General features: G+C 35.5%; 4 protein-coding genes across 4 annotated transcripts; 1 reads left to right on the forward strand and 3 right to left on the reverse strand.

The window, feature by feature from the left end:
• The first annotated feature begins 420 nt into the window (after positions 1–420).
• On the forward strand, positions 421–2,659 carry LOC18021642 (putative deoxyribonuclease TATDN1). Its single transcript, XM_006403747.2, has 12 exons — positions 421–457; positions 592–612; positions 709–809; positions 896–953; positions 1,055–1,098; positions 1,216–1,296; positions 1,408–1,478; positions 1,568–1,678; positions 1,778–1,860; positions 1,963–2,179; positions 2,270–2,353; positions 2,440–2,659. The coding sequence occupies exons 1-12, from the start codon at positions 436–438 to the stop codon at positions 2,507–2,509; spliced, it is 963 nt and encodes a 320-aa protein (XP_006403810.2). The 5' UTR covers positions 421–435; the 3' UTR covers positions 2,510–2,659.
• LOC18021643 (RNA-binding protein CP33, chloroplastic) lies at positions 2,539–3,992 on the reverse strand. Its single transcript, XM_006403746.2, has 4 exons — positions 3,535–3,992; positions 3,314–3,415; positions 2,918–3,226; positions 2,539–2,834 (listed from the first exon to the last, which is right to left on the reverse strand). Exons 1-4 carry the CDS (start codon positions 3,955–3,957, stop codon positions 2,700–2,702), a joined length of 969 nt encoding a protein of 322 aa, XP_006403809.1. The 5' UTR covers positions 3,958–3,992; the 3' UTR covers positions 2,539–2,699.
• Positions 3,993–4,393: 401 nt separating this feature from the next.
• LOC18021645 (fasciclin-like arabinogalactan protein 15) lies at positions 4,394–6,729 on the reverse strand. The gene is made up of 2 exons (XM_006403748.2): positions 5,347–6,729; positions 4,394–4,604 (listed from the first exon to the last, which is right to left on the reverse strand). Exons 1-2 carry the CDS (start codon positions 6,611–6,613, stop codon positions 4,546–4,548), a joined length of 1,326 nt encoding a protein of 441 aa, XP_006403811.1. The 5' UTR covers positions 6,614–6,729; the 3' UTR covers positions 4,394–4,545.
• A 5,325-nt stretch (positions 6,730–12,054) lies between these two features.
• LOC18021646 lies at positions 12,055–12,962 on the reverse strand. Its single transcript, XM_006403750.2, has 2 exons — positions 12,557–12,962; positions 12,055–12,452 (listed from the first exon to the last, which is right to left on the reverse strand). Exons 1-2 carry the CDS (start codon positions 12,675–12,677, stop codon positions 12,307–12,309), a joined length of 267 nt encoding a protein of 88 aa, XP_006403813.1. The 5' UTR covers positions 12,678–12,962; the 3' UTR covers positions 12,055–12,306.
• Between the last annotated feature and the right edge of the window lie 1,132 nt (positions 12,963–14,094).

Here is a 14,094-nt window from a genome sequence, read left to right on the forward strand (position 1 = left end):
AAACAATGAGAAAATGAAATTATAACTCATTTTAATAAAAAAAATATTTTATGTCTTTTACAATACAGGAAAATACAAAACAAAACAGATGAGAAAAACTAATAATTATTTTTAAATTTTAGTTTTAATCTACTGTCTACTTCTTCGAATCCACCTTATCGTATCCACAAGGGGTAATTTCGGGTTATTTGAGCGTAAATAGTGAAATAAGTTACCCAATAGCTAAAAGTTACTCTTTTTGTTATTTGAATTATAAAAGTGTAATCTCATGTTAGATTCAGTTAAAATAAGCGAAATTTAATTTGCCACGGTCAAGCAAGCAGGAAAATAGTCAACTATTGACTTTAGTTAATGGGCCGTGGGAAAAGTCCATTAGTAAAAATACACAATAACAAAGAGTTTTTGTTGTGTTTTGCCATAAACCATTCTCTATCAATGGCGTCGTTGAGGATGATAGGCAAGTCAAATTCGGGGGTCATTCAAAATTAGTTTCTTCGATTGATTCTCTTTTCTTCTAATTTACAACGATTATGTGTAACTTATCTGATGTGTTTTTCTTCGTTTTCTTCTGATGTGTTTGTGTAAGATCAGACATTGCCGTCAACTTCACAGGTCAGTCGAGGCATTTCCGCAAACATTTTGTGAACATGTCTTTGTCTGATCAAATTATGTTCTGAGCATATCATGAGAACTGTCGATTTAAAACAGATGGGATGTTCAAGGGAATTTACCATGGAAAGAACTGTCATCTCCCCGACATTGCCACCGTCTTGAACCGAGCTTGGTCTGCCGGAGTCGATAGAATCATAGTTGAGTCACTCTTAACCATATAATTTTTAACGATAACAAGTTGTAGAATCTGGGTAATTCAAATTCCAGTTTTTTTTTTTAACAGGTAACTGGTGGGTCATTGGAAGAATCAAGAGAAGCTCTTGCAATTGCAGAAACTGATGGTTTGTTTTTTCATCCATCTCTTTATTGTGTTTCTGATCTTATTCCCAGAAAGATTCCGTTTTTAGAAGTTATTTTGACTGTGGATTTATTACACTTGTAGGCAGGCTGTTTTGTACGGTTGGGGTTCATCCAACTAGATGCAGTGTCAGTTTCTTCGTCCCTTGACGTCTCTTTTAAAAATAACCAGAGTTTAACAAGTAATCAAGTTCTAATCATATGCTTTGATTGTTCTTTAATGTAATCCTTCTGTTTTTCCATCAGGAATTTGAAGAGAGCAGCGATCCAGAGAAGCATTACCAGGATCTTTTTGCATTAGCCAAAGAAGGAATGCAGAAAGGGAAGGTGCTAGTTTCTTCTCATCTAATAGATACTTTGAGTTGGTTAAGATTTCATATCGCTTTCGTGTTGAGCTCAATCAAAATCGTTCACTCTTCTCATTTATGATTAATTAAGGTGGTAGCAATTGGTGAATGTGGATTGGATTATGATAGGCTTCAGTTCTGCCCGGCTGATATCCAGAAGAAGTAAGTTTGATCATAAAAATTGAACCTTTCGCATGTTTGATTTGTTGCTTTTCTTTACAATACCTTATATGCTATCTTCTGTGAGAAAGGTATTTTGAGAAGCAGTTCGAACTAGCATATGCTACAAAGTTGCCTATGTTCCTACATATGCGAGCAGCTGCTGCGGATTTCTGTGAAATTGTTGAAAGAAACAAGAGCAGGTGAACTTGTACGCTAGTTTTTCTCGAGTTGAGTTTACATAAATTTCCTAGATTGCCTTTTTGAGTTATCTTAATCCATACTGCATAATCCACTCTCAGATTCACCGGAGGAGTTGCCCATTCGTTTACGGGTAGTGCATTGGACCGTGATAAGCTTCTCTCTTTCGATAAAATGTACATTGGTAAAGACTTCCACTAGATTTCTATTATCGATAAGGACTATGCCTTTAGGCTTTGGCTCTCCTTGGCGTATTTGTATTTGGCTCATGTGATTCTATTTGTAGGTGTGAATGGCTGCTCGTTGAAAACAGCTGAGAATCTTGATGTAATGAAGGGGATACCTGTAGAGAGGATGATGATCGAAACCGACTCTCCATATTGTGACATAAAAAACACACACGCTGGAATAAAGTTTGTGAAGTCGACTTGGCCTTCCAAGAAGAAGGAGAAGTATGATCAAGAATCCCTTGTCAAAGGCCGTAACGAGCCTTGTTTGGTTCGGTAAGTGCAGTTTTGCATTTGAACCCTTGTCAAATCCATAGATATATACATTCTTTAGAACACTTCTAAGGCAATCATTTTCTTCTCCAGGCAAGTTCTTGAGGTGGTGGCTGGTTATAAAGGACTTGGCGATCTAAATCAACTTAGCTCAACTTTGTACCACAACACTTGCAGGCATGTTTTCTCTACATTTCGGTTTAATTACAAAATCGTTTTTTGTGAAGCTATTGTCCTGATGGATTTGTTTATATTTTGTGCAGAGTTTTCTTCCCTCAGGACTTGGATACTGCTGCAGATGCTCTGCTTTCCGGCCACCATGAGACAAACTAGCAGAAGCCATGACAAAAAAAAAATGTGCATTTCTCTGGGATCAAGAGATTTTACATTCCACCATTTATGGAAGAAACATTTCTGAATAAGATTACAGACAAACCCCTGTTCTCTCTATCTCACATATAAGCTTCTTCTTTAGCCTCAGTAGAATACAATAAAAGACAGCAAAATTTTCAATTTTTGGTTATCAGTCTGAAATGTTCGAAAGCACCTCGCTGCTCTCTACACTCTCCTCTTCAGTCACTCCTTGTGCTACAGAAGGAACAGACTCGGTGGCTCTCTCCGAAGCCAAATTTAGCCTCAGCGCTCGTCCTTCAACTTCCTAAGAACCAAACCGAAACCGAAAAGCAAATGAGTCTCAAACCTAAATCACCAAACCAATCCTAGAAGAGGGAAAAGCCTTACCACTCCATTCATGGCACTAAGAGCAGACTGAACATCTTGTGCAGACTCAAAAGAGATGAAACCAAACCCCCTAGACCTCCCACTGTTTCTTTCATAGATGACTTTAGCACCAAGCACGCCAGGTTGATCTGCAAATGCATCTTTTAGACCTTGTGAGGTTAGACTCCAACCAAGGTTTCCTGCATAGATCTTGTGAGGGCTGTCTACGTAACTCCGGTTAGTATCACGGATTTTGGTTCTCATTACTTCTCTCTCTCCGCCTCTCGGCACCTCCGGGAAGTTTACTTTCACTGTTCGACCACCAATTTGCTACAAAATCAAACATACAGAACAGAGATCAGAAGCATTCTTGAGCTGAAAATTCATCTTTTTGATCACAAAAGGATGGAACTTTACAGAGCTGTTAAACATCTGAATCGCCTCCTTAGCTTCTTCAATGCTTCCCATTGTTACGAATCCAAATCCTCTGCTTCTGTCAGTGACTTTATCATAAACAATCTGCAACAAAGAATAATTAGCTAGCTTAGTATTGCTTCAAGTTGCGATTTTTTTTAATCTCTCTCCAAATCAACCGATACTAGGTTAGAGAGAGATGAGGATGATGGTAGAAGATGAACCTGAACATCGACGACATTTCCGGCTTCTCCGAAAAGTTCGGAGAGCTCAGAGGAAGTGATTGTGTAAGGCAAATTCCCAACGTAGAGCCTCCCTTCCTCACCACTTGCTTGCGCCGTGGGTTTTTCATCTGCGTCTTCTTCTCCTTCTACCTCTTCGTCTTCTTCGAATTCTTCTTCTTCTTCTTCTTCAGACGCCGGGATTTCGTCTTCGACGGCGCAGAAGAAGCGGTGGCGACGGATATTCGAGTGGAGGAGCAGCGAGTTGGGACAATTGGCAACGAGTTTGAAGGATTTGGGTGCGAAGCGATAGAAGATTCGGCAATCGGAGCGGAAGGAGAATAACGGATTAAACGTAGCGGCGGAGGAAGCGGTGGTGGATGCGGCGGATACCGCCACGGCGCAGGGACAATAAGCTGACGACATTTGTGGGATTTTTGGAGGAGAAAGAGAATGGATAAGATAGATTTTAAGGGAAATAAAATTTAAATCATTTAAATAACATCTACGGTTAGGCTGTTAAAAAAACGATCCATTACCCCAAATATCACAATATTTTCCCTCCACTGATTTTTTTTTTTTTAAAAAACAATTAACAATGTGATGAAACAAAAATTACTAAAATAATTTTTGTAATGAGAAATATTAAATACTGTTTACTGTTTTTTTTTGCTATGAATATTAAGGTTAAGGTGAGGTTTTACAAAAGATGTTAAACCTACTACTATGCTTCTTGACAAAAACGAAATAAAAAACAAATGAATGTTAGGCTCATATATGGATCGAATCAATCTTATTCCGGTTGGAACTTATTTGAGAAGAAAAGAGCTATCCAATCTGGTTTGGTTTGTTCGATTCAAAAAATATTGAATTTACAATTTAGCATTCACAATGCAACGAACCAAAAAAATAATCATTCACATTATTACTTTCTTCTGTTCACTTTTTTTCATCACATGTTTACAGCATTATAAAACTCTCATGTCCGGATTTAATTTGGGCACGTTTGAAATCTCAATGACATATGAGAAATTGTGAACCCAGCAGTGTGCATGCTACCTCCATCAATTTACCTGCAACATTATAAAATCAATTGGATATTAGTTCTTTCTAAATCAGTTTATTCTTTTTATGTTATCAATAATGTCCTAAATTAACAATAACAAGTAACAATCTTTAAAGTGATTGATTCTAAGTTCTAACGAATGTTCAACATTTCAAATAAACATATCTAGTAAGAAAAAAGGCTTAAAACCGAAGACATCTAGATGAAGAAGAAAAGGCAAATTGTCTTTATCAACAAATGTGATTCACAGCTAGGAGCACTTTTTGATTTTCATTTTCACTCTTAACATGGGATTCTTCGTCGCTGGATGATTAAATAGTTAGAAATCCAAGTTATGCCCAATCAAATTGTATATAATATTGTTGAAAATATGTTAAATGTTTGTTAGAGAGACTTTGTCTACATTTTCACACGTCTATACTTTTTCTCCAAGTCTCAATCGTTTACTTAGTACGCTCTCATTGCAAAACTAATTATCTACCTTTCTATAATCTTGGTTCAATTATTTTTTCCATTAAATATATCATCAAGATCACACACACAAAATTCCCTAAGCAATCAAAGTTATTCTATTCTAGCTTACTAACTTTATATTTAAATTTTGTTAGCCCAAAAAACCTTTGTGATAATGTTTTAAAACAAAAAGTGTGTAATAGTGGTTTATAGTATTTGTTTAAGATTATATCATTTTGGGTTAAAATGTCAAGATCAAATAGGTATTAACCAAAGATTTATTAAAAATTGATTACCTCTCCTTGGTTTAGCGGTTTTCTTGACGACCGGACCGACGGAATTCTTCTTCTTGACCGGAGTTTCTTCCTCCGGGAACAAAACACCGTCAATCCCCTGAACTGAAATCCGTCCGTCGGTATAGATATCAGGATCGAACAAATAAGCCGAACCGTCACCGTGACCGAATTTAACCGAACCGTCAGCTTCCTGAGCCTCCACCTTATGAGGAAACCGGAGTGAATCATAACGTATTTTCCCAAACCGACGTACGGAATTATACATACTCTCCTCGGTTTGGTATTCCGGTATGATGTGGTAGTACACGATTTGCTCAGGAGCTCCCGGTTCGCTCAGTTGGTCTGTGGTCAGCTTAGCCATAGCTTCGTCGTTCGGAGCTAAGACGGTCAAAACGTAGCCTTCCGACACGAGACGACCCATCTCGGTGGCTAAAGAAGTGAGATTGACGAGAATGTCTGCCATTTCGTTGTATCCACCGTAATGGAGCAATGTGTGGATAAAGTCTTTAACTTGAGCCTCTCCGTTGAAATGGTGACGAGGCCCGCCCGGTCCTGGCGCCGGAGCCGGAGCTAGTGACGGACCGGGTGACATTGCGTCGTAAACCGGGAGGATAGGTGGAGCTCCGGCAGGGACTGGAGCGGGTTTTTTCTTGAGACGGTGGGTTCTCGGGTCGACCTCCGGAGCTCCTTCCGGTAATACGGCGGAGATTGATCGGAGGTTACGACGGCGGTTGAAATCTTCTTGGACTGAGCGTGGGATTAAGAGACGTTCGATCCCGTGGATGATTCCGTCGGGTCGGGTTAAATCGTCGGGTCGGGTGATTTCAGCAGAGTTGACTTTTCCGGCGGTGAAATGGAGGTGGTCGTTGGAGAGAGTTCGGTGGCTGACGACGGCGGAGGAGGCGGAGAGTTGAGGAGAAGTGATTCTTTTGGGGAGAATGTGGAACATTAAGAGAGACTGTAGAGATTTGAGATTCTTGGGTTGGAGCAAGAAAGATTTGAACTCAGGGTCGAGGTTTCGTTCTAGAGCTTCGTTACGAGGAGCGAAGATTGTGATGTTGTGTTGACCAACGGCTTCTTCTAAAGTTTGGAGGAGAAGAGCTTTCTCCACGAGCTCTGCTAGCTCTGTGTAGTGAGAGTCGAGGAGAGCGACGAGGACGGAGTTGGAGTTTATTTGACCCGACCCGGTTTTATCGGGTAATGCGGTGGCAATGGAGGCAGTCAAAAGGAGGAAGAGGAAGAAGAAGAGCTTGGGGACGGTTTCCATGGCGGAGGAGGGAAAGAGTGGAGAGAAGAAAGTGTCGGCGAATTGAAGAAAAGGTTTGGTTTGTGAATTAAGGAGAGATTTTAGATGCTGATGTGACTCTGATTGTGATGTTTCTTCTTCCCTTTTTTTTGTTTTTGTTGTGTTTCGTTTTCTTATTATTTATTGGTTTTGGTTGGTTGGGTTTGATGCTTTCTTTATAATTTAATTTTATTTATTTATATGGGATTTTGGGGAAAAGAGTGGGGTCTGGTGACGTCATTTAGAGTTAAAGCCAAGGGTTCAGCTTTTTCAACAACTCATCAGCTCTTTGAGTTTGAGTTTCAGACTCGTGTCGTGTGCGTCGGTTACTCATATGCACAATTCAGGTTGCCTTCTAGTCAAAATCTTTCCGTTTTTGTGTTTTAACAATAAGAAGACAAAAAAAAAGGGTTTTCTTCGATTAAATGTTTTGTCCTAGTAGAATTCTTTTAGACAACAAAAGTAGGAAAGAATTCTACTTGGGCACTGAGATGTTAACCAATTGTTATATCATCAGTCACCATGATGGATGAACTAGTTACTAGTTTGATTTGCATCGTTAAAAATTGAAAGTTGTAAGTCAGTCTCGAGTATTCAGGTCTGAGATGTCTAAATGAGTAGAAACGCTAACATTATTAACGCCTTAAATTACAAAAAGACAAGAAATAATAAAGAAAGTAAAAAGAGAATCACGGGCATATCAAACAAAAAAGTGTCGGTGTGACCCTCGAAAATCGAGGGAATTTTAGCAAGAAAATATAATTACATATTACAATGATACCGTATTGCCAAAAAGAATTAAGTACCCTGGCCTATATAGTTTAATATGATTGTGAATGCTAGCCACCTGAAAACTTTCCTTAGGTTTTAGTATCAAGCAACACCTAGGAAACACATGCATATCCCCTCAACAGCGAATTATTTTTTTCTTACTAAATCATTGATTTATAGGTTCAGATCACCTTTGTTATTTAGTTTACAGATTACCAGTGTCTTCGAAATGACATAAAAACCGACAAAAAAAAAACAACTCAAGTCATCGATTCTTCCTTGTTAGCTAATCGATCTTGAATTTTCTTTCAGACCGCTTGGTGTGAGATACAGAGTCCATAGCTTGATTTCGTACAACTTCTAACAATCCAAAAAACTTTCACACTGATTAAATATGCTGCCCAAGTAGAATTCTTTCCTAGGTCTTTTGCCGTTAAATTAATCGAAGCCAAACCAACGATTCTTGAAAGACTTTTCCTTGAGATATATAATCTAGATTGATGCATTAGTCAAAGCATAGCAACTGTAACAAAAACAAACAGAATCATCATTGATCCCAAATCATTAGACCAATATATGTATCAGTTTGGCCATAAGAAATACAATTAAAAGTTATGTCTTGTAAGGAAATAAAATTAATGAGCAACCAAGTCGTTCTTTTTTACATAATTTGTCTCCTTGGTCGAGATAACGGACTTGTTTTTCAGATACTATAATTCTTTGTTATTGCTGAAGAAAAAACTCGAAAACTATATCCAACCATTTTATAAGGATTAGGGATTAGTGATCAATAATAGAATGTTAAAGTTCTTTAGATTTTGATATGAAAGTTACAAGATATTGCATATAATTTTCAAAGTGTTGATTACATCACGTAAATGTCGCACGTGAAAATTTAAAAGCTTCTTATGGAAATATATATGTCTACCTTAGTGTTTACGCCAAGCCTTAACTAGAAGTACGCATTGCTTCTCATACATCATACATGCCGTGCGGCCGTAGAGCTAAGAAACGGCGACGTCTCGACTGCCGTTAGATTCTTCGTCGCCTTCAAACATACCTTTGTCTTGAAGCTCCTATCAAAGTCAAAAATAAAATAATCTAACAAAATAAAGAATGGGAGGTAAACATGTCTCCAAATAGAAGTTTTCTGACCAAGAATTTACTCATGACCAAACATGTTTCAATTTTTCATAGAATAATTTCATTAAAACATGCCAAGTAGCCCGTGACATGAAAGGTACTTCGAATTCATTACGTTGAATATATATAACAGTAAGCCGGAAAAAAAAAAAGAATACATATAATAGTAATTTAGTGAAAAACCACTTTGTTGTGATGTGCATGTGAATTATTATTAATTTTTTTTTCAATGGTTTGTTAAGTAGTGACAATTTCTATATCTAGAAATCTTTTGTTCAATGGTTTGCTAACGAAAAAAATTGCAAAGACTATATATTACCGAGAAGTCTTGGATTCAAATTGTATACTATATATATGCATTTACAACAAGCTACTGTAAATCACTGATACAAGTTTTGCATTGCCCGTTTATCTTTTATATGCAATGATTTAAAACGTTTATGATCAATGTATCAGCATTGATCATCGTAATCCTAAATTTGTAATTGTATGTTCGTCCATAAATGATGGTATGTAAGAAATAGAGGAAAATGGAAAAGTTTAAAAAAAAAAAAATAGATGGAAAAAGTGTGTGTTTACTTTTTTTTTTGTACCAAAAACAGTCTTTAACTCTTTATTGATCGAGGCTGTTCTTATATATCTTAAAAGGAAAACTAGAAATGATTAGACAATAATTAAAGAAGAAAATGCTTCAGTACTTCGGAAACTTCTCTGTTAGATGCGAACTATATGGCCAATTTTGATTTGGAAGATCTTACAATTTACTGTAGATGCGAGTTCACTTTTATTTGTCTTTTTTCGACTACAATATGATTGCTTCATACTATATTTAATTTTTGGTCAGCATGTTACAGGTATATAAAATTTAAATTGGTTTAAAAGTCGAAATTAAATCTACGTATAAAATTATCAAAACAATAGAATTGATGCGTGTGTATGAATTGAGGCGTGATAAAAATTTACGAATCATGGCATTTAATGGAACAACAGACATTTATATTTCAGACAGCTAATTGGTCTATGATCTGGGCACATGCACGTAATAAAACGCGAAACGATCTGAAAAATATTGCATAAAATTTTCGAAAAATATATGTTTGGTCACTGGAATACTAATTTCCTCTATTTAACGTATGGTTGACATAAATTCAAAATATGTGGTACACCTTGAAGAGATAGATATATCTAACTAATCTAAGTCATTTTGTTAGAATAATACATCTATGTTTAAGATACTTTACCATTCTTCTGAATTTAAAAACGAAAAAAACAAAAATTGCGTCATGTCTGTAGATTTTATTACCATAGTGTCTTTGAACCCTTAGGTAAACCAGATCATTAGACCATGAACATTGCTGAATTTCTTACAAATAAATATTATTATTTTAATCAGTGTAGCATGTAAAAGTGGAGGAGACGTCGCTTATATTAGAACGCATAAGAAACGTTTTTAAAACAGGTGGATGCACATAATTGATTCTTCAATGTGGAGGAAAAAAATTATTTTTTCCTTCTTCACTTTTTCCTTGACAGATGTTTCATCATCATTCTCTCCATCTTAATAAAAATATTAAAAAAATTATTAAGAAACCCAAATGAATTTCAGCAATGTTCATGCTCTTAAGGTATATATATCGTCGATGTTTTAATTGTATTGTTATTTGAACAAAAAAAAGTTCGATGGACAAAAAAACTACGCTGTGCCATTGGCTCATGTTGCATCTGGCAATGACTGATCAAAATGAAAAATTTATACAAAATCATACAAGAGCCCAACCATTAGGTACCGAGGTACGATATATTATATGTTGTTGTCAACTTAAAAAAAAAGGATCTTGACTTAAGGAGCGAGATTGAGAAATTGGAAATAATTGTATACACAAGTTTACATACACTTAAGGACCAATTCCTCAAGTGTCTCTTCAATCCTAAGAAAGTTAGTTGCTCAGGCGACGATATTTCACTTATGGAAGCAAAGGAATAATGTCTTGCATAATCAGCACCACATTCCTCCAGCGATTATATTCAAAGCCCTGGACAGAGATATCCGCAACATCTGCTCTTCTCTTGTCTCAGTGGCTCGGCTGACTTCCCTGATGTTTTTTCCCAATCTGAAACTTTGTTACCTTGTTTTTTATTTTATTTTTGCCAAGGTACCAATCTTGTAGGCTCTACTCATTGTACATCCTAAATTTTCATTTTATGATATTTACCTTTTAGCAAAAAAAAAAGTTTACATAGACTTGTGACCTGTTATATTTGCCGAATATCGTGTAGCAATAGAGTTTGTTCCCATGGACTTTTATTCCATCAATCGGGCAGTAAGTAATAGTGTCGTAGATATACAAATATGCAATATAAATATATATCGCTACTGAAGTGAAATATTACACAAAAACAAAACATTAAAATTCCTAACTCGACTAAAACAAAGATTAAGAAAAAGGTCACATCTAGATTTGTTCGCACTACACCACTAAAAAATTAGAACTGCCCTCTTTTATAACGATAGTCAGATCCATTAAAGATTGTGCAAAGTTATCTAATATGGAAGAGAAAGTTTAGGTTTAACGATGATTTCAAATTCAAGCTACAAGAAGGGACACAATTGGTAAAGAGTTATGTAATTTAATAGTATGGAGCATGCTTCAATTGTATAGGAAAAAATATCTGCTAAAAAGAGACAAGCTTCCTAAAAATACAGAAGAACAAATTGGGCCGTCGTCGATCACCGGCCCACCCTACAAATAGAACAAAAACATAACACATGATTATGATTCGTTGCCAAAACAAACAAAATCAAGTCGTTATACTAAGGCTTATGATGGTGATAATCTCCAATCTTAACGAATAAGAACCTTCTAATTGAGCAGTCCCTTTTTACCCTCTCTATTTTTTTATGTCGTCATCCTCACTTACTATTATAAGAATTATATACATGGTTGAATAAAGTATGCATGTCGTCACGTTATAATCGTCAAAGGATTAATATTATTCAATTATATGACCAATTCCATCAACTCGTAAGCCACATTTTAATTTGGCCTGTGACCCTTCGGGTTGTTTACGGTACCCTTTTCATTAGTTTAAAGACCACGTTTCTAACTAATTGGTGTTTGTATAATTTTTTTACATTTAAACAATTGTTTTTTAAATATATCCCAAATCTTTGACAAATCTTGCTTTTTGATTAATCTTTAAGGTTCTGCTGTCACTTTACTTCCGAAATTGTTAGTTTAGACTTGAATTTTGCATTCATGCTATAAAATGAGATTTTATATATTTTTTAAAAAATTACGGTGTCAACTTGTAATAATTAATGTGCTTTTAACTCATTGCAAAATTAACAAAATCATTTTATTGAATCGTTATTACATCACTCTATTGCACTGCCAATAATTAGCAATCATTTTTGGGAACTTGTAATTAAGAAGTAGCGCAACATATGTGTGTAAGCCCTTGAGGTTTAAACCTAATAATGATTAAGAAGGCCAAAAGACACAAAAAAGTAATTAGCAATCACATTTTGTATATACAAAAACGAAATATTTACAGGTAAAAGTAAGACCCTCCCAAAAAATGAAGGAAAGGTTAAAAAGAGGAAAACTATTGACCATGGGAAGACTTAAAGGTTTTTCGCCCAGATTCAAATGAGAGAAAAAAATCCCGAAATTAATTATGCATTTCAAATCACAAACCAATGAATAATTTACATTATGACTCCTTTTGTACACACACCAAAAAAAAAAAAGAAAAAAACTTCAAAGAGTTGCCGCCATCTTCGATTGCTTATCGAATTTGGCCTTGGAAGAGCGTCTCCGGCGATATTCTTTGTTGTTCCCCGACGGCTCTACCACATCCGCCGCGAATCTCACCTTCTTCTTCATCACCACGTTTTCTCTCGATCCTATCATACAAACACGATTTTCCCCCAATTTTTTTCAAAATTCCATAATCAATTTTGAAAAATAAATAACAAAAAATAAATCGAGAAATGCCGAGATTGCGTACGGATTTCGAATTCGAACTTCTCCATGTAATCGGAGAGGAGACGCTTGTGGAATTGACTCGCAAGGAACACCACGCTTCCCGAGACGGCGAAAACCGCCATGAATCCTAAGGAACTCTCCATATCTCTCTTTAGGTCTTAGGGTTTTAAATTTTCTTCTATTATTATCAATCGGGGATCGATCTGGATTCTCCGTCGATGAATGGATCTCGATCGGAGGATTAATGGTCGAAATTTAAAATAATTAATGAGGGGAAGAAAGGAAGGAGAAGGGATCAGGGGACATGATCGGAGAAGAGAGACGGAGAAGGAGAGAGGAAGAGAGAAATGGAAGAAGCATTGCGCAAAAACCAGAACGACAGAGAGGATTGAGAAGGAGAGAGAGATCGTCTTCTTTTCCTTTTATCTAATTTATTACACTGCCTTTTCTTATTTTTAAGATTTCAGTATTTTTGTTTTTTTCTCTTTTTTGGGGTCAACAAACAACCAATAGTTTTATTCAATTTGATTCAGTCGATGCATCATAAATATAATATATATATATAATATATTTTAAGAGAAATGGGGTATGATTCTATAGTTTCAGTGTGATTTGTTTCTTCATATTCAATTCTTTACTTCTTATTCAAAGCTTATAAATTTTGAACTAAATCAGTTATATTTAATTACTAATATATTTAATAAAGGTTTCTTTCATAAGAAAAATTAATCTGAATGAAATTGTGTCAAAATAACAGAGGAAATATCTTTTTATTATAGTTTTGTTTTCTTTACTTGAAGAGTTTCACCACCTCTTCATCTTGTTTGTTTTCTTATACGAATAGAAGAACAATTTGAACTTCTCTCACTTTTTTTGTTTGTTCTTGTTCTAAATGATGGCACATAATTTGAGTTCAGTGATGGTACATAAGTTTATTTACTAATCTAAATAGCTAGCCTAAAACCGTAAGATATTTTTTTTTCAAAAAATAATAATTATCTAGTAACACAGAGTCAAGATTTTGTCTAAATTTCTTACTTTTGTTCTTTCCTTTAAAATGGGATAAGGCGGGAATCCTCAAATCTAGATATATAATTATGTTTTGTTTTCCAACATCAACTTGCTTGTTTTTTTGTCCTATTAGTCACATTTGTTTGGAAACAAATTTTGTTGTTGTTTTCAAGATGAGAATCCCGTTATATAAAAATTGAGATATAAATAACTGCCAAGTATCATATAGAATGATATCATATTTTCATATTTGTCCAAACGAGTGAAGGATAGGAAGTTTGCTTTCTACATCAACAAAATGAAATTCGGTTTTCATAGGATAACATAATAAATAAAGAGAGATGATGATGAGGAGGGCTATATAAGTCAAGATATATAGAGATATGGTTCATTTCTTAGATGTGGTTCCAACCTCTACTACTACGGGTGTGGTGACAGGTGGTGTTAATCATTTTTTCTATTTCTTTTTCTGGTTTTTAAACTTTTTAGTTTAGGGAAAATATATATGAACCAGAGAAATTAAGAGGTAGGAGAATCCTGTTCATAAAA

Source organism: Eutrema salsugineum, unplaced genomic scaffold, assembly GCF_000478725.1.
Source record: "Eutrema salsugineum unplaced genomic scaffold, Eutsalg1_0 scaffold_16, whole genome shotgun sequence".
Taxonomy (NCBI): Eukaryota; Viridiplantae; Streptophyta; class Magnoliopsida; order Brassicales; family Brassicaceae; genus Eutrema; species Eutrema salsugineum.